At 45.1% G+C, this 25325-nt stretch overlaps 1 protein-coding gene across 1 annotated transcript in view; it reads right to left on the bottom strand.

Annotated features, from left to right (window-relative positions):
• The window catches only part of COL6A5 (collagen type VI alpha 5 chain), a 139944-nt gene that overhangs the window by 88270 nt on the left and 26349 nt on the right, over positions 1–25325 (bottom strand). The window contains exons 9-25 of the mRNA XM_068988804.1: positions 25215–25296; positions 23345–23487; positions 22404–22496; positions 19645–19698; positions 17452–17523; positions 17107–17133; positions 16971–17015; positions 16828–16881; positions 14066–14128; positions 13367–13432; positions 12882–12935; positions 8934–8969; positions 8409–8471; positions 4617–4679; positions 3563–3625; positions 1696–1758; positions 210–260 (exon numbers count right to left, since the gene is read on the bottom strand). Of these exons, the coding sequence (XP_068844905.1) occupies positions 210–260; positions 1696–1758; positions 3563–3625; positions 4617–4679; positions 8409–8471; positions 8934–8969; positions 12882–12935; positions 13367–13432; positions 14066–14128; positions 16828–16881; positions 16971–17015; positions 17107–17133; positions 17452–17523; positions 19645–19698; positions 22404–22496; positions 23345–23487; positions 25215–25296 (1092 nt within the window). The remainder of the gene's footprint in view (positions 1–209; positions 261–1695; positions 1759–3562; positions 3626–4616; positions 4680–8408; positions 8472–8933; positions 8970–12881; positions 12936–13366; positions 13433–14065; positions 14129–16827; positions 16882–16970; positions 17016–17106; positions 17134–17451; positions 17524–19644; positions 19699–22403; positions 22497–23344; positions 23488–25214; positions 25297–25325) is intronic.

Genomic DNA, 25325 nt, shown 5'->3' on the forward strand with positions numbered 1-25325 from the left:
TGCAGGAAACCTGGATTTGATCCCTGGATCGGGAAGATCCCCTGGAGAAAGGAATGGCAACCCACTCCAATACTGTGGAGTAACTCCAGTAACCCTGGAGGATTCCATGGACAGAGGAGCTGGTGGGCTACAGTTCACGGGGTCACAAAGAGTTGGACACAAGCGACAGACTTTCACCAATTACAGAAATAATTGTTTTCCATATTTACCTTGACTCCTTTTCGTCCCACAGGACCATAGCCTGGGATGCCATAATCACCCTGTGAACATATCAGTTTATTTCAGTTTCTTAAGAGTGAAAATTAATTGTAACTTATACTGGGGAGATATGGTGTCAGGAGCAGAGCCCTGGGGACTTCCACATGGACGGGGCCTGATGACGACCTTGAACTCTTAAAATATGCATGTTGCTCAGTTTCCTGCACTTCCTGGTATGGCCTTGGTACTTCACCGGCCAGCTCTGCTTTTCAGACATTGCAGGAGGCAGAGGCATGGCCATTTAGACTGACAGATCAGCAGTGGTTACTTTCCTGTAAAACTAAGAGCTAGTCCAAAGAACACTGGGTGAGGAATTCCTCAGAGAATTATAAATGGCCAATAAACATATGGAAAATTGTTATCCTCACTAGTAACCAAAGAAAAGCAATTTGAAACAGTAATGAGATAAAATTGGTAAAGAAGGAAAAAAAGGACAATGACTATTGTTGGTATGTATGCCCTGAAGCGAATACTTTTCCTGAATAACAACAATTCATACCTTGTTTAAATTTTCCTAAGGGCATCTTGCAATAAGGTTTAAAGCCTTAATTAAATATGTACATATTCCTTGACCTAGCGATGCTACTTCTAGAAATTCCTATGTAGAAATTAATTATGGCTTCATCTAAAAACTTAGTTACATACAAGAATGTTCATTGCTGTGCTATTCAAAACAGTGAAAAACTGAAAGTAAACTGAACATCCAGTAATAAGAAATCGGTCAAATGAGCTAAGGTACACACACATTCAGTAGAATATTTTGAAGCTATTAAAAGCAACACTGAGGGAAAATGTAATGACTTGGAAATATGCTCATGATACAATGTTAATAGGGAAAAATAGAAGTTTTTTGGTATCCCAGGATATCAATATTACGTATTTCAAAATGGTGGGATTATGGGTAATTTTTCTTCCCCGTTTCCCATGTTTTACGCTTACCCAACTTTCTACAATATCTACGTGCAACATTTTAATAAACATTATTTTTGAGAATAAAATAAAATTTTTCCTAATTTTTCCTATATTGGTGGCTCAGTGAACTACTGAGACCCTGGCACAGCCGGAGACACTAAAACAGGTACCCTATTTCTTGATCTTTCTTGATCCTCCCCTCTTCTCATCACTCTGGAGCTTTACAGGGGAAATTGGCAGTCCTGACTTGCAACTGACAAGGCCATATATGTTGTTAACATACTGAACTCATCCATTATTCTCTCTGCATTCTGCTTTCCTTGTTAACAGCTGTTCTCCCCTTGTTTCAGCAGACAGACCAGCTGCAGAATGAAAGCTGCAGGGAGCCAGAGGAATGTCCTCACATCTTCCTCGGAGGTCCCAAAACATCTTCAGGACCCAGCTGCTTGAACGGATTGTATCAGCCCTCTTCCCTTCACTGAGCCCTCGGAACTGAGAAAGGGTGGGGGTCCTTAAACCTTGTACCTGCTTTCCTCGCCGTCCCACTTGCCCCGCTGGCCCTGGATCTCCAGGAATCCCAGGTTCTCCCTAGTGAGTGAGGCAAGAAGAGCTTCAGATCAGTAAAAATCAAGCCTGGCTTCCACCATACGACATTCTGTCTGTTCGCTGGGGACACTCTGTGTTCTCCGTGAGGGTCCAGAGTGCTCCATAAGGAAAGGGAGTGTAGGAAACAATGGATGATCTTCCTGAAGGCAAGCAGGACACACTAGCACAAAGCAGGACTCAGCACTGCTTTCCCAGTGCCCTAGACGGACCAATGGAGATGGGAACGAGTGGAAAATTTACTCCAGGGAGAGTGGATTCATTTGCTGATTTATTCACGCGTCCAACAATTATTTATTGTCCTGGAAAAGGAACTGCTGAACACAGCTGACATGGTTCTCCCTCATCAAGAATACTCTGGTTAGAAAGAGAGACAATTATGCAATTTGACACCACATGGTGAAGTTCAGGGTGCCATGGCCGCAGAGAGAAGGGGACTCTAAGTCAGATTTGGTGGGGTTGGCAGGCTGGCTGCCTAAAGGAGGGAAACAGGGATGCTGAGGCTTAAAGTATGAGTTGTGCGAGCTGGAAGGACCAAGGGAGGAATGAGTATGGAGAAGGGAAGGTAAACTGAAAAGCCAGGGCAACTACACAGGAGCAAGATGAGGGAGGAAGCTTTAGAATTAAATAGAGCCAAAGAGTCCTCTAAGCTATTGGACCAACCTAGACAGCATATTAAAAAGCAGAGACATTACTTTGCCAACAAAGGTCCATCTAGTCAAAGCTATGGTCTTTCCAATAGTCATGTATGGATGTGAGAGTTGGACTATAAAGAAAGCTGAGCACTGAAGAATTGATGCTTTTGAACTGTGGTGTTGGAGAAGACTCTTGAGAGTTCCTTGGACCCCAAGGAGATCCAACCAGTGCATCCTAAAGATCAGTCCTGGGTGTTCATTGGAAGGACTGATGCTGAAGCTGAAACTCCAATACTCTGGCCACCTGATGCAAAGAACTGACTCATTGGAAAAGACCCTGATGCTGGGAAAGATTGAAGGCGGGAGGAGAAGGGGACGACAGAGGATGAGATGGTTGGATGGCATCACCAACTCAATGGACATGAGTTTGAGTAAACTCTGGGAGTTGGTGATGGACAGGGAGGCCTGGAGTGCTGCAGTCCATGAGGTCGCAGAGTCGGACATGACTGAGCAACTAAACTGAAGCTACTGGGAAGTTTGGAGATTTTCCTAAGGGCCGCTGGGAAGTTAGGACAAGTGACATAATTTCTGGGACCCAAATGGAAGCATGGACCCTTAACCCAAATGCAAAGACCTTCCAGACAGTGAAAGCAGAGCATGAAGCCAAGCACAGGTGCCTTCTAAGTGAGGCCCCCTGTATGACTGAATGGATCTCAGGCCCATGAAGCTGCCCTGGAGGAGGGAGCCTCTGAAAGGTTCTGAGCAGGGGAGTGAGATACTGAACAGGCTAGTGGTCTGTTCTCTAGGGATCTCCAGTAAGGACACTTCCAAGAAGGCAGGCTGAGTTAAACAGAGGACTGTATGCATGAACAGATTTGAGTTCTGACATCCCCCATGTCCCTGGCCGACTCTGCCACAAGTGCCTTGATGCATTCAGAAAACCAGGGAGTTGAGTTTATGAGAGTTGCTTTAGGATCGGTGAATAAACTGTGTCTCTCCTAGTGAAATGAGGCAATTTCGCAGGGAAGGAAAAGAATCTGTTGCAGAAAATGGGTGAGTGGTTGATGGTGCCTGGATCATGTGATGAATTAAACATGAAAATCAAAAAAATGGAGCTCCTCTTTTCTCTGCATTTGAAATCTGTAGGAATTTACCTTTTTCCCCAAAAGACCGGGCCTTCCAACACTCCCTTTCTCTCCTGCTGGTCCAGGAGCACCCTGAAAGAAAACAGGAAACACAGATGTTGGCACTGCAGCAATTCATACAAAATCCGTCAGAATAGATTGGCTTTTGTGTCATTTCTGCCGACTTCTTGATACTTGCTTAAGAAGAGACCCAACCTGAAACCAGATGCCTTGGGCTTCAGTCCCGGTTAAAGGAGCCCAAGTCCTCATTTACAGGGATGTGGCTAGTCCAAAAGGGGCCTTAGCGAGAAATTAAAATGGCACCCTAGACACAACACACATCATTTCTGAATGTGGCACCGTGTAACGAGCTGATCTTGCTAGAATACGACATTGGGCTGTCCTTGTCACTTCTGTGCTCTGCGCCACCCACGTGTGTGAAAAGGACGCTGAATGTGACCCGAACCTGCAAAGGGGGCCAAAGGGTCTCTCACAAACATGCTGGGAAGATCACTAAGCAAACACAGGTATCCCTTGCCTTCTAGCCTCTCGCCATCTGCACTGAAAAAGTGAACAGATTCAGAACAATTTTCATATGAATCTCTTCCCATCCACACTCTCATTATTCACCGTCAGAAACTCAGGAACCAAGTAGCTTCAGAGGCTGAATTCAAAGCTGAACTAATTTGGGTAGGAAGCGATCTTGGTAGAGTCAGTTTCAAATATCTCTCGTCAATGGAGACAGGCATGGCACAGATAATTTTCAAAAATTAGAAAAGCCTGAATAATGTATCAGGTTTTTAAATGTTCCTGAATCAGCATGCTGTGCATTCTCCTAAAGGCTTTCTTCAGGCAGATGGAGTAGGTCTGTGCTTTCCAAATCAAACCCCAGGAAAGGAGAAGGGGGAATGAACAAGTAATCTGAGCTGTGCTGAGTACTTTTTCCCCAGTTTTTCCCAAGTGAATCCTCAAATGAAAGACTCCACATCTAGATAATATAAAATAATCTCTAGGTGAAGATGTTTTCGAAGCAAGAGGAGAAGGAAGGCTGGAGGCCACTGACAAGACCACCTTAGTCACGCACCTGAGGTCCTTTGTGTCCCTCGTTCCCCTTCTCTCCTTTCCTGCCTGGAGGTCCGCTTGCTCCCTTTGGTGGTAACGAAAGAAACACAATGCAATGAAGTCAGTGAAAAGTGACTTTCTTGCTGCTGCTCTTGAAAGGTACGCATGGCAACAGTCCAGCCCTTCAGCACCGTGATTAAGCTTGTCTCAGAAAAGAAGACACTGGGAGATCCAGACTCAGTGGAGCAGCTTTTATGAAGAAATTCCCTGCCTGGGTATCAGACCTTATCCCTCTGTAACGGGTAGAAATGGAAAAGAGACTTAAAGAAGAAATAAAACCTACAGAAGAAGGAAGCGAGACACAAACAATAGGCAGATGGACTCCGTTGATGTGGCAAGTTATTGGGCCAAAGAACTTCAGTGTGTGAAAGAGAAAGCAAGTTGTTCTCAGTTCAGTTCAGTTTAGTTCAGTCGCTCAGTCGTGTCTGACTTTTTGCGACCCAATGAATCGCAGCACGCCAGGCCTCCCTGTCCATCACCATCTCCCCGAGTTCACTCAGACTCACGTCCATCGAGTCCGTGATGCCATCCAGCCATCTCATCCTCGGTCGTCCCCTTCTCCTCCTGCCCTCAATCCCTCACAGCATGAGTCTTTTCCAATGAGTCAACTCTTCCCATGAGGTGGCCAAAGTACTGGAGTTTCAGCTTTAGCGTCATTCCTTCCAAAGAAATCCCAGGGCTGATCTCCTTCAGAATGGACTGGTTGGACCTCCTTGCAGTCCAAGAGACTCTCAAGAGTCTTCTCCAACACCACAGTTCAAAAGCATCAATTCTTCGGCACTCAGCTTTCTTCACAGTCCAATTCTCACATCCATACATGACCACAGGAAAAACCATAGCCTTGACTAGATGGATCTTAGTCGGCAAAGTAATGTCTCTGCTTTTGAATATACTATCTAGGTTGGTCATAACTTTTCTTCCAAGGAGTAAGCGTCTTTTAATTTCATGGCTGCAATCACCATCTGCAGTGATTTTGGAGCCCCCAAAACATAAAGTCTGACACTGTTTCCACTGTTTCCCCATCTATTTCCCATGAAGTGATGGGACCGGATGCCATGATCTTCGTTTTCTGAATATTGAGCTTTAGGCCAACTTTTTCACTCTCCTCTTTCACTTTCATCAAGAGGCTTTTTAGCTCCTCTTCACTTTCTGCCATAAGGGTGGTGTCATCTGCATATCTGAGGTTATTGATATTTCTCCCGGCAATCTAAGTTAGCACAAAAGGACATTTTCACAGCAGATCTCTATCAGAGGAATTAAAACATATTTTCTGCCCTACTTCCCATCAGTTGTTTGGTTCTCATATGGTTCTCTCGCATGGAAGGGAAAACTAGCAGTGCTAGTGTAGCTTCTCATCACCAAAACAGCAGCTGTAAGATGTTTTGGCTGCTCAGGGCAAATGGTGTTCAGAGCCCTTGACTCACCTTGGTTCATAGCCTGGGCATCATAGGAACCCTGGAGGACTGAGGCAACCATCACTTCTCTCCCGACAAAGGCTGGGGAGGGACTTAGGCTGGCTGTCATGTCCGGTTCTTTGTGACCCCATGGACTGCAGCATGCCAGGCCTCCCTGGCCATCGCCAACTCCCAGAGCTTGCTCAAATACATCCATTGAGTCGATGATGCCATCCAACCATCTCATCCTCTGTTGTCCCCTTCTCCTCCTGCCTTCAATCTTTCCCAGCATCAGGGTCTTTTCCAGTGAGTCAGTTCTTCTCATCAGGTGGCCAAAGTATTGGAGCTTCAGCTTCAGCATCAGTCCTTCCAATGAATATTCAGGACTGATTTCCTTTAGGATGGACTGGTTGGATCTCCTTGCAGTCCAAGGGACTTTCAAGAGTCTTGTCCAACACCACAGTTCAAAAGCATCAATTCTTCAGCACTCAGCTTTCTTTATAGTCCAACTCTCACATCCATACATGACTACTGGAAAGACCATAGTTTTGACTAGACAAACCTTTGTCAGCAAAGTAATGTCTCTGCTTTTTAATATGCTTTCTAGGTTGGTCATAGCTTTTCCTTCAAGGAGCAAGTGTCTTTTAATTTCATGGCTGCAGTGATTTTGAAGCACAGGAAAACAAAGTCAGCCACTATTTCCAATAGTCAGCCATCTATTTGCCATGAAGTGATGGGACCAGATGCCATGATCTTAGTTTTTTGAGTGTTGAGTTTTAAACCAGCTTTTTCACTCTCCTCTTTCATCAAGAGGTTCTTTAGTTCGTTTTCACTTTCAGCCTTACGGGTGGTATCATCTGTGTATCTGAGGTTATTGATATTTCTCCCAGAAATCTTGATTCCAGCATGCGCTTCATCCAGCCTGGCATTTCGCATGATGTATTCTGCATATAAGTTAAATAAGCAGGGTGACAATATACAGCCTTGACGTACTCCTTTCCTAGTCTGGAACCAGTCAGTTGTTTCATGTCCAGTTCTAACTATTGCTTCTTGACCTGCATACAGATTTCTCAGGAGACAGGTAAGGTGGTCTGATATTCCCATCTCCATCAGAATTTTCCATACTTTATTGTAATCTACATAATCAAAGGCTTTGGCATAATCAATAAAGCAGAAGTATACTTTTTTCTGGAAATCTCTTGCTTTTTCTATAATTCAACAGATGTTGGCAATTCGATCTCTGGTTTCTCTGCCTTTTCTAAAAACCAGCTTGAACATCTGGAAGTTCACGGTTCACATACTGTTGAAGTCTGGCTTGGAGAATTTTGAACATTACTTTGCTAGTGTGTGAAATGAGTGCAATTGTGCAGTAGTTTGAACATTCTTTGGCATTGCTCTTCTTTGGGACTGGAATGAAAACTGACCTTTTCCAGTCCCGTGGCCACTGCTGAGTTTTCCAAATTTGCTGTCATATTGAGTGCAGCACTTTCACAGAATCATCTTTTAGGATTTTGACATAGCTCCACTGGAATTCCACCACCCCCACTAGCTTTGTTCATAGTGATGCTTCCTAAGGCCCACTTGATTTTGCATTCCAGGATGTCTGGCTCTAGGTGAGTGATCATCTAGGTTTGTGACACTGTAGAGGAGGCAGTGATCAAGAACATACCCAAGAAAAAGAAATGCAAAAAGGCAAAATGGTTGTCACAGGAGGCCTTACAGATAGCTGAGAAAGAAGAGACGCAAAAGGCAAAGGAGAAAAGGAAAGATACACGCATTTAAATGCAGAGTTCCAAAGAATAGCAAGATGACCAACTCCCCTTGTGCTAAAGCCACTCTCTTGGGTGACCCTGGCATATGTTTGACATGGAAAAGAAAGAGATGTTGCAACTCCAATGCGTATCTCACTAATGATATGACTGAGAGAAAATGCAGATGCCTCAAATGGAACACTATCAGTGATATTCTGGAAGCACTGTCACTCCCCATAGAGCTAGCTTCAGAAGAGGTGAGTAACAGTTGCCAATTTCTAACTTTCCTTTATGGGGGTCTGTGTGCAGGACCTCACTTAAGTAAAACCAATTGGTTGATCCGGATACTTATTAGTGCCAAAGTATTAAGGTCTCAATAATTCAGTAAGATTAGAATGTAGACACGATGCCAGGTACACACAAGAGCAAGCTTTCCTCATCAGTGAGCTGCAAAAAATTGGGCAAAGTCATCTACCCACAATGGGAAATGCAGAATCCCTGAGACATGTACCATGGAGAAGGGTAGGGGCAACTTCATTTTGATATAGAACTACATCTTCCCATGAGAATAACAGCATTATTATCAGTGTTATAAATATTCCTACACACCTGTGAGCCTTGCAGTCCTTCAGCTCCTGATGCGCCTTGAGGTCCAGGCGTGCCCGGTTCCCCCTGATGGATGAGTTTTCAGTGTTAAGATTCTCTTCACATGGTTCCCATACAGGTTTTCTCTTCATGGGACTAGTGCTCCATGGCATGGTGCCTGGAACTGTCTTGTCTGACTTGGATCGTGCCCCTCTTGGCTTGGGATTGTACTTTTCCATGCTGTCTAATGATTGAACTCCAGGTCATCGCTTACTCTAAGACAGAATTTCACTGCCTTGCAGACGAAGCCCAGGGTGTATGAATAGCAGAGTCTGCAGAACTGCACAGGTCCCCTGTCTCTGAGGTGTTCATGAAGGAGGCTTGCCTTACTTTAGGTCTGTCCTATGTCTGGCAGCGTAACTGATGGACACTGGATCCACCAGTTGGGAGGGCTCATATCCAGGGCTCTGCACGTCCTGCAGCACCCTTATCAAATGCTAACTCATTGGCCCCACCTCCCATAGAGGACAGGAGGGAAAGGCTACTCACCAAGGCACCCTGGACTCCCCTCTGGCCTTCTCTCCCCTGGATCAGAAAAGACAGAGGGTTAGTGAGTGGGTGTCTAGATGGAGGCTCCTTAGAGGCAGTCAGACCTCTCTTGCTCCTGACAGACAGAGTAACGGGCAGCTTGCAGAAACGGCTTCCCCGAGCCACTCTCCAAAGACAAACTTACACACCAGGCACTTAATTACCAACTAACATTTGGGGGATTGATTGTAAACCAATCTAAAAGTCAGTCCAGACTCAGCTCTAGGCTGACAACCCTGACAACTCTCTGGGAGAATCAGATCATCTCAGAGCACCTGTCCGATGCCCACCCACTCCGGCAAGTCCCACAAAGTACTGTCTGCTAGTCAGAGGTTTCCTGCCTGAGCACAAGCTGTGACATGTCCTCTGCTCTCGGTCCCAGCCCCTGGTCATATCTTAGGGGAGAGTGAAACATCATTACACGCAGAGCCCCTCATGGGCCCAAGGGTTAGACTCCACGGAATCCTCCAAGGAGGACATGGCCGATGGGGTCCATGTGCTGGTACAGTGCCACCGTCAGGGTCGTCAGAGAAAAGCTGGTCTGAAGCCCAAATCCAGCTGCACATCTCTAGAAGCAGCCTCATGTTGCCAGGGCAGGCTCTCCACCTAGTGGCTATCTCTGCTTTCCGGAGGGTGGCTAAGCCAGAAGAAGATATCCAAGCCCCAGATCCTAACGTTTTTCCTGAAAAGCTATGATGAGGTCTGTCCTTACCCCTCACCTCCCAGCTCTGCCGCACTGAAGTTGCCGGAAGGACATCTCACCCATCAATCTACTTTGTGTGGGGATACGCCAACAATGATTACTTCATGTACAAAACAAATACTTAAAAAAAATTTTCCCCTACATTTGTTTGGAAAGGTAGCCGTAGAAATGACTGTAGAACAGCTGTTTTCTTTCAACTGCCCAGCTCCTGAATCTTCTTAGAATAAACCAGCTGACCAAATATCACCTCCACCGGGTTGGCTAACGATTAGAATTCCTCCAGCGAGGTTCTGCCGCTTGATTCAGGTACTCTTTGCTCATAAAGTGCAAATACCCATTGAGAGAACCTGCCATTTGTAATTTGTCAGCTGTTTGTGCCTTGATGTGATTCACAGAATGCTTGACAGATGAACGTGCAGAAGAAACAGTGAAGTTTGAAGTTCCTGTTTCATGATGTCATAATTCTCTCTCCATTAAAAAGCAAGGATAAAACAACATTCATTCTGTATACAGACAGTGCAGCACAATGGTTAGGGACGTGTCCTCAGAAGTCAGACGGCTGTGAGCTCAGCCTTGCCCTTTGAAGCCTGGGTGGCACAGAGCAACTGCACAGTAAACCTGAGCCTGGCTGGTGAGGAGTGAGACACCCTGGTTCAAACCCCAGCTCCAACATTCACTGCCTATTCTAATCCTGGCCAGTTTGTCCAAGGTCCCTTGCTTTTTCTCATCTGTACAATGGCTATAATCATAATCTCTACCTGATAGATTTGTTATGAGGATTAAACAAATTAATATTTGAAAGTGATTTAAAAGGGACCTGGCACAAATTAGGTGCTCTAGAAGTCTGAATACTAGTATCTATAAGCATTCCTTGTGTCTGATGGGCCAAAGGCAATGGGCTTGGAAGAAAAATGCGTTAGTCACTCAGGCATGTCCAACTCTTTGTAACCCCATGGACTGTAGCCCACCAGGCTCCTCTGTGCATGGAATTCCCCAGGCAAGAATACTGGAGTGGGTTGCCATTTCCCTCTCCAGGGGATCTTCCTGACCCAGGGATTGAACCCAGGCCTCCTGCATTGCAGGCAGACTCTTTACCATCTGAGCCACCAGGGAAGCCCCCAAATGGGCCTGGAACATGCTTTCAAATGGTCTGGTTCTTAGTACACAGATCCATTGCTTTCTCAAGAGCTGGGGCAACAGTTTAATTTAAAAAGACTGAAACTGTGTCACCCAAGAGGAGATGTCTTAGGTTTGCTTATGGTTTTAGCATTTGTCATCCATTTAAGATCCTCTGACCATCAGAGAGAAGTCTAGCCTTCACTGGGAAGGTGGAAGAGAAGTAGAAAAGCCACTGCTTTATATCCATCCGTGTTGCCTTGTTTAATTCAAGAGAAAAGAGGTTAGAGGAGGAGATGGTCAGGGAAGTGGGTGAGGATGGCAGAAACAAGCTGAGCCTCCTGTCCATGAAGCGACTTGAAGTCAATGCTTGGTTTGTCCAAGTAGTAATCCTTTAACCGGCCCCAGCACCTCTTTTTTTAAAAGGTGCTGATTGATGGTGACTGCTATAAAGCTGGTTCAAACCAACAAGACGACATGTTTATCTTTAAGATTTATAGCATTTAGTTCGTCTTGCTGATTTCCTGCTTCCTCTGATTAATTTGAATTATCCTGTGTGGAGAGGAGGGCAACGTCCCAAAGAATTTCACTAGTAGCATTGGGAGGCCTAAGCCATCCAACTGGAGACCTTTTCCCTTAAGAACTGAGTTCAAGATAAACAAAGGCAGGAGGAATTTGGACATTCACCCATTATCTCTCCCAGAGAGAGAGGCAAAAGCCACGGCTTTCAAAGTGGCAGGACGATTCCGAATTTATAGCAGAAAGGGAAGTGTTCTGTTGACCAAAACCCAGGGCCAAATCTAGGATGTTGTACATCATTTCTTTTTATGAGCTCCATCTGAATGCACGATGAGCAGGTTTCTAACACATTATAAACATACTCTCTAATTTCAGTAGTCCACAAAGGGAAAGTGGTTTCTTGGTTGTTCTTTAAAAAGAAGGGGAAATCCAACATTTCTGTTTTAGGCTTGATATCACACAGGATGTTACAAAATTACCTGCAGCATCTCAAGATTGCCACTGGCTCAGCCCTAATCACCAATGTTTTGGTTTATTCAGGAAGAATTTATTAATATCTGTGATCTATCTTTCCCACTGGTGATATACAAAGAGGAAGAGAGTATATCTGAGTGTTAGTCACTCAGTCACGTCCGACTCTTTGAGACCCCGTGGACTGTAGCCAGCCAGGCTCTTCTGTCCATGGGATTGTCCCAGGCAAGAATATTGGAGTGGGTTGCCATGTCCTTCTCCAGGGGGTCTTTCTGACCTAGGGACTGGACCGGATCTCCTGCACTGTAGGTAGATTCCTTACCTTCTGAACTACCAGGGAAGATATATATTTCTTAATGCTCTTTAAAAAGCTCAAAGATGCTGAGCTACTGGAGGAGGATTTTTACGTGAAAATCATTGGCTCTCTCCGAAGACATTTAAAAGCTTCCAGAAGGTGGAAAGGGAAAAACACACCATCACAATGTTTCTCAACCAGGAGCAATCTGCCCCCCATATTATTCTCGACTGAAATTTGGCAAGATCTGCAGACATTTTTGGATGCCACAACTCAGGAAAGTGGGTGCTACTGACATCTAGTGTGTAGAGACCAGGATGCTGCAAAATATCATATAACGCATAGGAAAGCCCCTCAAAACAAGGAATTGTGAAAGTGAAAGTTGCTCAGTCGTGTCCAATTCTTTGCGACCCCAAGGACTATACAGTCCATGGAATTCTCCAGGCCAGAATACTGGAGTGGGTAGCCTTTCCCTTCTCCAGGGGATCTTCCCAACCCAGGGATCAAACCCATGTCTCCCACATTGCAGGTGGCTTCTTTAGCAGCTGAGCCACAAGGGAAGCCCAAGAATACTGGAGTGGGTAGCTTTTCCCTTCTCCAGGGGATCTTCCCAACCCAGGGAGAGAACGGGGGTCTCCTGCATTGCAGTTGGATTCTTTACCAACTGAGCTATCTTGACCCCAAATGACAACAGCGTCAAGATGGGACTGTTGGATCAGTTGACTGCAGGGGCACATATTCTGAATGCCTCTGTGGCATCTTCAGGTGATAAGGAGGGGCGATAAATGTCCATGGAAATACTTACCCTGCTCCCTCTGGAGCTAGGACTGCCTTGCATCCCTTTCTGCCCGGTTCTACCCTGGAAAGAAAATCGTTCCCCCAAGATCATAAGGCAAAAGATTCTGAAGAAGTGACAGAGGCATCAGCATAACAACATCAAGTACCATCAAACTGAACAGATGCGTCATGCCAGAACATTTCTGCACATTAACCCTATGTGCATGCGTGTATTAAAGAGGAAAATGATATAGCAACATGCACGGCTATGACTGGTTTCCCCGTATAATAATGTCACCTGCCCTGCCAGAAATGTGATGATTTTGCCCACAGCAATATAAGCTACTACAGACATGCCTTATGTTAAGAAAATAAAGCTCTCTTAAACTTAGGAGAGATTGTTCAATTATAAAAAATGCATGTATTTTACTAAATAATTAATTTAGACTTTAAGAAAGCCTCAGCTCCATAACAGAATTCCTCAACTCATATACATTAAATAGATCCAATTACTTGTCTTCCTTGCTCTCCTTTGGAGCCCTTTTGTCCTTTGATGTTATTGCTTTGTCCTGGATTACCCTAGAGGAAGATTTAAAAAGCACTTTAGAATCAAGAAATATCAGCCTTTTCTTTTTTTTCTCAAAATAGTACAATGTTCAAGAACTAAACTAATCTGGGCTAAATAATGAGAGGTGGGAGAAAAATTCTCCATATTTGAAACACAATTTTTTTTTTAAAGATGAAAGTAAATCTGAAGGAGGCTTAGTGAAAAATGAAGAATTATGAGTGCTTGCTGAAGTTACAGTGATTTTCCCTTCCTGTACTGGTAGCTTCACTAATGCACCCATCCAAACAAGCTTACGCCACTCATTCAAAGATGTAGCAAGATTCCCCTGTCATCGAGTCTGCGTTAGGGAATCTACAGGACTGAAAACTCAGTAAGCAAAATTATGGAAATTTCGTTCCCAAAGGAACTTGAAAGTCTCAAAATGAATAAGATGGAAGTTTTGTTCCCATCTCTGAGTTTTTATATATAATCAGCCCGGATCATATGCAGGCTTACCTCAAACAAATAAGCCCCAGTCAGTATCTACTACTACCCCTCGCAAGTCATGTGTTTGCCTACAGGTTAGTGGAAACACAAGAGAAAAAAAAGACAGGAAATGAGCAGTAACTACACAATTCAGGACCATCTGGGCCCCAGAAACTTACAGGATCCCCTGGGAAACCCTTCTCTCCATATCCCCCAGGGGGACCTCTGGAACCTGGGCTGCCCTGAAAAAAAAATAAAATAAAATGAGCTCCAAGTTAGCCTGCAAGAGGGTGTTAAAATATCAAGCGTTGTGGCGTTTGGAGGGGAGAAAATCCATCAGACGAAATGATTCACATTCCTCTATCCCAGCTAGATTCCTTTCAGCCTCTCAGGCAGAATCAAGCCCAGATTGAAACCTACGGTCAGGACTATTTATAATGAGGCCAAAAAAAGGTAAAAATGTTCATGGTCTAGCACCGCCCTCTAGAACCTTCTGCAGAAACGGAGAGGTTCTCCATCCACACTGTCCAGTACGCTAGCCCCTGGCCATAGATGGCCGTCAAGCACACGACAGGAGAGCAGAATTTTTCATTTTAGTTAATTTGAATAAATCTGACATCCTGGAGCCAGAGCCAGGGTGAGACACAACAAGAAACCAAGGGCACAACATTTGGGCAGGCACCCACTCTTATCACTCTGAGAATAAGCGCTTCCTTAAATTTTGCACGCCAGGACCCCCCTCCAGCCCGGACCCTATTACATCCTTAATGTGTCTTCTGTCTGCTGCTTCATTTGAAGGCTTCAGCACTTCTCACCCTGATTAATACAGATCCACCTCTCACTTTTGCCTTGCATCGATGTCATCCCCAACACATCCTCCATGCTACTGTCATGGAATAGTTCTAAAATGCAAATTGGATTGTGACCTCCTTGCTTAAAACCTTTTTAAGGCTCCGCATTCCCTACGACCGCGATCCATCCCAAGACTGCTTCTCCTTGGCTCACCAGTGCCTTTCCCAGCTCTTCCCAACTCCTTTTGAACCCCAACTCCCTCCACCTGAACCCTAACACTCATACCAGGCAGAACAACTTTCAGGGTCCCCCAAGCCTCCGTGTCTTTGCTTAAATGGATGGATAAGAAAGCTGTAGTACATATACACAATAGAATTTTACTCAGCCATTAAAAAGAACACATTTAAATCATTCTAATGAGGTGGATGAAATTGGAGCCTACTATACAGAATGACTTTATTTTTTTAGGCTCCAAAATCACTGCAGATGGTGATTGCAGCCATGAAATTAAAAGACGCTTACTCCTTGGATGGAAAGTTATGACCAACCTAGATAGCATATTCAAAAGCAGAGACATTACTTTGCCAACAAAGGTCCATCTAGTCAAGGCTATGGGTTTTCCAGGGATTGGGGGCAGGAGGAGAAGGGGGCAACAGAGGATGAGATGGCTGGATGGCATCACCAACTTGATGGACGTGAGTTTGAGTGATGAATAGGGAGGCCTGGCGTGCTGTGATTCATGGGGTCGCAAAGAGTCAGACACAACTGAGCGACTGAACTGAACTGAATACAGAGTGAAGTAAGTCAGAAAGAAAAGCACTAATACAGTAACAATGACCTTATATGCAAGACAGCAAGAGAGACACAGATATCAAGAGCAGACTTTTGGACTGTGTGGGAAAAGGTGAGGGTGGAATGATTTGAGAGAATAGCATTGAAACGTGCATATTACCACATGTGAAACAGATCACCAGTGCAAGTTCAACACGTGAAGCAGGGCCCTCGGAGCCAGTGCACTGGGACAATCCAGAGGGCTGGGATGGGGAGGGAGGGGGGTTCAGGATGGGGGACGCATGCACACCATGGCTGAGTCATGTCATTGTACAGCAAAAACCACCACAATATTGTAAGTAATTGAAGTGGAAGTGGGGTCGCTCAGCTGTGTCTGATTCTTTGCGACCCCGCGGACCCTACTCTACCAGGCTCCTCCGTCCATGGGATTCTCCAGGCAAGAATACTGGAGTGGGTTGCCATTTCCTTCTCCAGGGGATCTTCCCGACCCGGGGATTGAACCCCGGTCTCCCGCATTCCAGGCAGACGCTTTAACCTCTGAGCCACCAGCGAAGCCCTGGTAAAGTAATTAGCCTCCAATTGAAATTTTAAAAAAACCGCTCCCTCTGTCTGGAATGCCCTCTCTCCACGTCTTGCTAATTCCTATTCATCTTCAGTTTAGGGATCATTTCCTCCAGAAAGATTTCCTGCACTCCCTCCCCACTGTTCTCTGGGCCCACACAGCTGCCTGTACCATGATCCCAACCATGTCCTGCATTCCATTAGCTACTGATATCTCTGTCTTCCCAACCACACCAGAGGATCCCTGAGGCCAGGGACAGTCTGGTTCATCTGAGTCTTTTGTACATAACTCAGTGCCTGACACACGCCAGGTATTCAAAAGTATTTAATAAATAAGTGAATCAGAACATAAAAGGAGAGCTGCTTGGAACCAAGGAGACACACATTAATGAGTGTTGAAGTGAGCTGAATATAAATAAACATATATATATATATATAATTGTGATTTGCTATGTCAAGTCCACCAAAATAATTCGGTCCCTTTCTCTAGCTTTTTTTTTTTTTTTTTGGATGCAATAAAGAAAACAAGTTGCTGATGGGCAAATGGATTCACTTGCAGACTTCCAAAAAGCATGCTCACAGATTCTTGCAAGCCTTGGATCTTTCTAGCTTGGAAATTCTTGAAAATTGCATAGTTACCCACTTGCCCCAAATGGGGATGCACCATCTATTCAGTGGTAATAGGCTCCACTGTATGTCAGTCAGCTGTCCACTTTCTTCCTCATAACCTCTGACACACTACAGTTAAGACTATCTCTAATGCCAAATTCTCCTTTGGTGTATGAAAAAGTGTTACCTGGGAACCTGCATCACCTTTTTCTCCCTTTTTCCCGGGAAGTCCATGAAAGCCCTGAAAGAAGACGAAGCAAACGAAATTCCCATTAAAGAGACACCTCGCTCTCATGATGATTTTGTGGCACTTGAAGAAAAACGGCTTACCTCTTCCCCATCCAGTCCATTGACCCCATCCTCTCCGTGTTCTCCCTGAAAGACAGACAAGGCAGATCGTTGCCACCTAATGGGTAAACTAATCCCACCAGGAAGTCAAATTTGACTGAGAAGTAACCACACATACCTTATATCCAGAAAATCCTCTGGCTCCCTGTAAAAGATTAAATATCTCTTATTGGCATGTCAAAGACCGAACATGGATTCACAGCCTGTTGGGGTGGGAAGTGGCTGCTTCCATTAAAAGTGACTGTGTACTCCTTTAGTTACTTTTGGCTATACAGCCACAAAGAGGTTATGGGTGGAATTTAATTAATGCTCATAATTTCTTGAAATGACTAAGGAGACTTAATCTGCAGAGGAAGAAACTAACATATAATTAGAGACAGGGAAAGTGGGAGGAGGGATGGAAGAGGGAGCGAATGGAGGAGAGACAGAAGATGCCATAGGAAGTTTAAAAGGAAACATTTACCTTTTGACCCTGCTGCCCTGGGCATCCTGCACCCCCTCTGCTTCCTTGAGGTCCAATTTCTCCTCGAGTTCCCTAGGGAAAGGTACCCAAACAAATATCCATAGTGATTCTTTTGCCAGAAAGCTGCCAGCTGTTTACTTTTTCCAGAGTGAAGCCAGAACAGGGCACTCTGAGCTCCAGTTAAAGCAAACTCCTCTGCACACTGGTTCATTAACTCTGTGTTTCCCCTGGATTCAAACATTTTCCCTTCAGTGCTCCTGTACAGATCCAAGATCACACTAACGTATGATGTGAGCTCGGTTGCTCCCCTACCCTCAACAGAAAGCACAGCCAAAGGTCTGAAGTCACATCACTTTGCAGCCACATTTCAAATGCTCCCCTGACACATATTGGCCCTGACATCTTGCCCAGGCCCTAACGAACCTGGAAAAATCACCATGACTCATGGCAGAGAAGCCATTGGTTCCAGGGGACAGAAGCTGAGCAGAAGCAGCCGATCAAAAGTGACACTGCCTCAAGCCAGTGCTCACAGGAAGGACTCCCCAGTTAAAGATCCCCCACATTAGAACACCCACACAGGGAAGAGCACCCAAGGTCAGTGGCCTGCGCATCTCTCATTAGTCCAGCTTCTCCCCAGAAATATTTAAAATACAGGTCAGGGCTGGAATGGGCTTCCCTGCTGGCTCAGATGGTAAAGAATCTGCCTGCAATGCAGGAGATCTGGGTTCGATCCCTGGGTAGGGAGAATCCCCTGGAGGAGGGCATGGCCACCCACCCTAGTATCCTTGCCTGGAGGATCCCATGGACAGAGGAGCCTGGGGGGCTACAGTCCATGGGGTTGCAAAGAGTCAGGCATGACTGAAGCAACTTAGCACGCATGCACACACAAGGGCTAGAATAAAAGGAGTCTCAAGAGAAGAGCAATACTGTGTTTCCTGAGGCTGGAATCCCCAGCTGTCTCTTTCCCCATTGTGTCCTGGGGGCTTGGCTCAGACCTGGGTGCACAGAAGGTGCTCGTGGTTTGCTGTGTGGATAAATACTAGCAATGAACTTAGTTCTCTCCTTCCTGGTAGGTGACGGGAGAGGCAGTTTTCCTCTCACTGCTTTGCTTTCTTTATTTTTACTGAGGATTGTTTGCAGGAAAAGCAGGAAACCTCACTCATGGCTGCAGATTGCTGAAAGTTAAAGCGAACGAAAGTGGCTCAGTTGTGTCCGAGTCTTTGCAACTCCATGGACTGTGGCCTGCCAGGCTCCTCTGTCCACGGGATTCTCCAGGCCAGAACACTGGAGTGAGTAACCTTTCCCTTCTCCAGAGGATCTCCCCAACCCAGGGATAGAATGCAGGTCTCCCACATTGCAGGTGATAAGAGGAACCAAAATGTCCCCGCTGTTTGGACTCAGCCAGCTGCGGGCTCACAGTCTGGCAGTGGGTGACACTCTTCCCCTCACTCAAATCCTGACTGGCTCAGTCCGCTCTATAACCACTCACAGGTACAGGGTGGGTAAACTACAGTCTTAGAGGAATTTATAAATTGACAGACGAGGAAACCAAGGGTCAAGAACTTAACATATCCTATTAAGGTCTAGGTCAGCCTTGAGCCATCCGACGCTGGAGGCTATACTTTTAATCACAACTTGCTATGCAGACAAGGGTTCTAAGTGGGTGGAGATGCAGGTTGGATACCTCCTGAATTCCCCATCCCAGTGGAGCCACCCAAGTGGTTTCCATTCCTCCAAATCCATTTTTATAATTTGATCGATGAACCAAGAGAGAGTTATGGTTTGGGAGTCAACAATTGAAGTTCAAAAGCCTTGTGCAGCGTAGGACCACGACACCATATGGTGCTTTGCCCACTTCTCTTTCCACACTGGAGGCACTGGGCTACCAGTCCAGAGAGATGTCCTCTCAGCCTTCACCATACGCGGGGGCAGAGGGAGGGTGCCCAGTTCCTTGTCACCCCCCAAAAATGTGCCAGGCAAAACATGGGTGAGTCTGCTCCCTTCTTTCCCCCAAAAGTAGATTCAGCAAGTGGCTCGTGACGCAGACAAAGGGAAGGGGAAAAAAAGCAGCCCATCCCACCCCTCAAACTACAAAAAGCATATAAACAAAACCCCACTATTCCTTCTGGAAAATAAAGTTTTTTTTAATGGAAAAGGAAAGAGTGTGGTGGGCAGTGAATCAGAAAAACTTACAGGCTCTCCCTCCTCTCCCCTGTGTCCTCTGCTGCCTTTCATACCTGGAAAGCCCTGCGGGGAAAGAGAAAAACCCATCTTAGTTGTCCTTTACCAACTCAGACCTGTTACATTAGGCATTTCAGGCAGGTCCCTCCCTCCAGCCTAGGTGTGGTTTTGCAAGCACGGGTGTGAGTTTGGGGAGAGCTGGACAAGCGCTGGGCCTGGCTTTGGTCCTGGCTCCTGGCTCTGAAGCTCCCTGCAGAGGCGGCCCTCCTGATTCCTCCAGAAGGCTGGATTTGGAGCCCCCACGTCCTTCAGGGCCAGGTCTGTGCCTGGGGGGTTGCATGGAGGTTGGCAGTGTCTAGCATGACCCCTTCAGCAGGCAAACTGAGAACATTTCCAAAGACATCGCTTTACTTTCTTCCTCTGTTTTTTAGTTTTTCGTTTTTGTTTTGTTTTTGTTTTTGAGGACCCTATCAGCTCCATCTGCTGTAATCTGCTGTCTTCTCTCCCTCTCTGTTTCATTGTCTCCTGGTTTATTTTTGGCAAGGATTTCCCTTGAGGTCTGCTTCCTCACCCGCTAACACAGATCCCCACTGTCTGCTCAGTACACTGGGAGGCTGCACTCTTGGAATAGAATTCTAGTCTCCAGCGACATAATAAGAGAGGAAACCGTGCTGAACAAAACATCGCAACTCAGTCAAAAGTCCAGGGGAGGGGTAAATCAGGAGCTTGGGATTAATGTATACACACTTCTATGAATAAAACAGGTAAACAATAAGGTCCTACTGGATAACACTGGGAACTCCACTCAATATTTTGTAACAACCTATAAGGGAAAAGAGTTTGAAAAAGAATACACACACATGTGTAAGAATCACCATACTGTATACCTGAAGTGAACAGAACATTGCAAATCAACTGTGTTTCCACAAAAATATATTAATAAATTTATTAATTAAAAAATTTAAAAGAAGTCAGTAAAAAGGCTGAGATCAATTATCCTTTCACAAGGATGGACAGTGTGACCCCTGAGCAAGAATCATTTTTAAGCCCTTCAAATAAACCAGACTCTTTTTCATTGTGAGATCTAAAATGCATTTGAAAAAGTGCATAACAGTAAATAGACCATAAAGGTACGACTTGATTGTTATGAAGTGAATATCAGTGTAACCACTGCCCAGGCCAAGAAATAGGACATGGCTGATACCCACACTTAGCAGCTACCCCAATCACAAAGCAGTCCCCACCCCCTCCCTGGGAACAGACGCTTGCTTTTATGATATTTCCAAGTCTTTGAAAAATACTTCACTACTCAATTATTCATCCCTAGATAGAATACCTATAGGTTGGTTTTGCCTGTTTGCAAACTTTTTATAAATCCGTCATACCATATGCACTTTTCTGTGTTTTGCCTTTTTTTTGGCCATTATTGTATTTATGAAATTTATATCTGTTGTCATGTGTAGTTATAGTTCATTCATTTTCATTCCCTTAGAGCATTTCACTGCATAAAAATACCATGATATATATATGATGTATTTATATATCATATATTTATTTATGCTATTGCTGTGTGATTCGTTTTTTAAAGGCAAGGCTCTGCAAGGCTATATTCTTTTTGTAGTTCAATCATGACCCATTGTTGATGAAGCAAAACTTTCCCCACCATTTCTAACACCTCTTACCACCTTTCAAACTGTCTAAAGTCTAAATTGCAAAGCTAAGGAGCAATACCCCAAAGTCTACATAAGAAAAAAAAAATAAAAGGAGTCATTCTTAATAGTAGAATCAAAAGTGAGTCTTCTGAACCCTCCCACACGGTTGGTAGGAATGAAAATTTGTACAGCCACTATAGAAAACAAAACAGCATGGAGGTTCCTCAAAGAACTAAAAATAGAGTCGTTATACAATTCTGTGACCCCACCCTTGGGCAAATATCTGAAAAAAAAAAAAAACACTCTAATTGGAAAAGGCACACACCCCAGTGTTAATAGCAGCACTGTTTACAATAGCCAAGATATGGAAGCCACCCAAATGTCCATCGACAGAGGAGTGGGTAAAGAAGATGCGGTATATTTACACAGTGGAATATCACTCAACCATAAAAAGAATGAAATAATGCCAACTGCACCAACGTGGGCGGACCTAGAGATCATCATAGGAAGTGAAGTAAGCCAGAAGGAGAAAGACAAGTGTCCTATGATATCATGTACACATGCAATTTAAGAAATTATACAAGTGGATGCATTTACAGAACAGAAATAGACTCGCAGACATAGGAAACAAACCTATGGCTACCAAAGGGGATGGAGGGGAGCAATCAGCTAGGAGTTTGGATTAGCAGATACACACTGCTATATATAAAATAGACAAACAAGTTTCTACTGTAGAGCACAGGGAGCTATATTGAATATCCTATAATAAATGGTTTATTACAGGCTTATGGAAAAAGAATGTGTGTGTGTATATATATGTATAACTGAATGTATATCTATCTCTCTCTCTATATATATATGTGTGTGTGTATAACTGAATCACTTAGCTATATAGTAGAAATTAACACAACATTGCAAATCAACTATACTTCAATAAAATAATTTTCTTTTAAATGCGAGCCTTTCTGATCTGGCTCCTACCCCAGAGAAGTCACACGAATGGCCCAGAGTAATTGCCTCAGCATCAAGTGGAGGCTGCAAACCCAGCTACTCAGTCTCAGTTCCATCTATACCAAATCAAAGCCCATTAGGCACAACAGTGTCACAACTGAATGGTACCTGGGAGGCTTGGGGCCCTCGGATCCCCTGAGGTCCTGGAATCCCTGCGCATTTGCAAAACTTGCAGCAACACGTCCTCTCTGCAATGTTCCCCTGGGAGAAAGAAACACTGAGTGAGAAGCTGCAGTGTGGAAGTTCATCGCATGAGAACTGAACTGACGTAAATCATAATTCACCACCTACAGCCCGTCCTCTCTCGTTGGGTGAGGGACTGAAGAGAGTAAGAGGGGTTTGGGGTTTTTTTTTAACCTTGAAGAGAAAGCATCAGGTTAGCAATTGTACTGGTAACATACCTTCTCCAAGGAAATGGCCTCTATTTATAGAAGGGGCACTCACCACACAGATGACCACTGGTTGGTTCCTAGTCGACAGGCTCTTGTTTCTTGGGATTTCTGCAGCAGAAACTGCTGGGTTTTTTTTTTATTTGATTAGGGGTTGGTTGAGTATTTAGTTCCCCCAGCTTTCATTTGGTGAGATGACAAAGAATGAAAGGTCACGGGGAAACAAAGACCAATGCTCTGGGCTGTCACACTTTTTCATATGCTAAAGACCATGTACTGAATTTAGGGCAAATGAGGGGATCTTTAAGAATACTCATCAAGATTACAGTCTTGTTCCCAGGGCATTTTTAAAAAAGATTTGTCTATTTATTTTTGGCTGCGCTAGGTCTTCACTGTCGTGGGCGTTCCTAGCTGCAGCAAGCAGGGACTACGCTGCAGTGTATGGCTTCTCATCGTGGCGGCTTGTCTTGTTGTGGAGCACCGGCTCTGGGCACTCAGGCTTCAGCAGTTGGGGTGCATGGGCTTAGTTGCCCTGAGGCATGTGGAATATTCCTGGAACCCATGTCTCCTGCACTGGCAGGCAGATTCTTAACCACTGGACCACAGGGACGACCTCCCAGGGCATTTTGAATAACGTGGGGTTTTTGTTCAGCAACTCACCAGATACTGTGATAGCATATTGCCCAGTTCCTTCATTCCAATGGTCAGGTGAGTCCTGTAGTCAAATCCTTTTCCAAATTCAAAGCTGGAAAACTCGTCATGAGCGGTTGCATTTAAGGACACTACCAGCAAAGCATCAAGTCCTAGGCAGCAAAAAAAGTGGTGATAAAACCCAAGGAATCACACCCCCAAAAGAAGGAAAGCCCATCTTCTTTCCTTTCAGTGAACATGATTCAAAGAATCAGAAAGAGAGGGGAAATAAGAGAAAGAAGTGCTCTTGACCCTGAAGAACCCAACAGCGGCATTGCCTGCGTCTTTTGTACTCACGTGAGGCACTGGTTCCTGACTTCAGCATGACATCTGAGAAATCTTACAGAAAAACACTAGCAGAAAGCTGTGTTTAATACCTCACCACCGGTCCTAATGGAGTTCTTGGGCATTCGAAAGCAGTTTTTAAGAAAGGGTATTACTTATCTTTAGAATTCTTCTGAATGTTTTTTACGATGGTAGTTCGTAACGTAGTTTTTCTCACCACTTTAAAAATTGAAGCATTGTGTAAAAAATGTACCGTGTTGTGTTAGTTTGAGGGGCACAGCCAAGTTATTCAATTTGATATACATGCACACATAGGTTGTTCTAAGATGCCGAATATATTCCAGTATCTGTGCTCCACAGTCGGTCCCTGCTGTCCATCTGTCTTATACGTAGTTGCGCACATGTTAATCTCAAACTCCTGATTTCTCTCCCCCACCACTATCCCCTTTGATAACCATACGTTTGTTTTCTATGTCTGTGAGTCTATACCTGTTTCGCAAATATCTGTCTTTCTCTCTCTGATCTACTTCACTTGAGCTTTCCTCATGGCTCAGCTGGGTAAGAATCTGCCTGCAACATGGGAGACATGGGTGTGATCCCTGGGTTGGGAAGATCCCCTGGGGAAAGGAAAGGCTACCCCCTCCAGTATTGTGGCCTGGAGAATTCCATGGATGGAGGCAAGGGTAATTAACACAGGAGGATACAGAAGCCCAGCACCCTTGCCTGAAGGGTACAGCCTGCGCTCCAGAGCCCCTCGGAAATCAGACCAAGGCGAGGACTTCATGGAGACACATCCTCATCCATAACCTCCACTTCTCTTCGCTGCTTCTCTCTCTACCTGGGCAAGCCACGCACACACAGGTTCCTCTCCCAGATGCAGCTTCTAGGGAGCTGAAGACACTTCCTGTTGTATCTGATTTTCCGTGGGAAAGACTGCATCACAGACTTTGAAAAGCACTCCTCGCTGCTCCCCCCCGTCCATGTCATAGTTTCAGATAAGCTGGGAGCAGAAATGGAGCATCACAGGCAGAGACAGCAAGTGTCTTAGGCTCCCTAGAAGCTGCATCTGGGAGAGGAACCTGTGTGTGCCTCGCTTACCGAGGTAGAGAGAGAAGCAGCGAAGAGAAGTGGAGGTTGTGGACGAGGATGTGTCTCCATGAAGTCCTCGCCTTGGTCTGATTCTCGAGGGGCTCTGGAGCGCAGGCTGTACCCTTCAGGCAAGGGTGCTGGGCTTCTATAGCCCTCTGTATTAATGACCCTTGCCTCCATCCATCAGGTGGAATATGTTATAACCCCAACCTCCCCTCCAAGAATCAGGTCACTGGTCGGGTCAGTCATAGGTACCGGGCTATAGAAGGTCACAGGAATAAGCACTTGACTGTGGCATTTTCAGTATCTGGGGGATGCGAGTGTGGTCAAGAGGGGTTGGGCAGGGCACCAGTGGCCTTTGCTTCAAGGGGCCGGGCAAGCCCCAAGTTCCAGAGCACCCGCGTAGGTAGAGACTTGTTCAGCACATCCCCTGCTTCTTCACTTGCATTTTCAATTTCAAGTTTACCTGCTTCCCTGAGCCTGTCCGATTGATCTTCAAGCATCATTTTGCTTTCACCCTCAAGACCATCTGAAAAGATGAGCAGCACCTGGAGAAAGAGGAAAGCGTAGAATGGGA

This window comes from Capricornis sumatraensis, chromosome 1 (genome assembly GCF_032405125.1).
Source record: "Capricornis sumatraensis isolate serow.1 chromosome 1, serow.2, whole genome shotgun sequence".
Classification (NCBI taxonomy): Eukaryota; Metazoa; Chordata; class Mammalia; order Artiodactyla; family Bovidae; genus Capricornis; species Capricornis sumatraensis.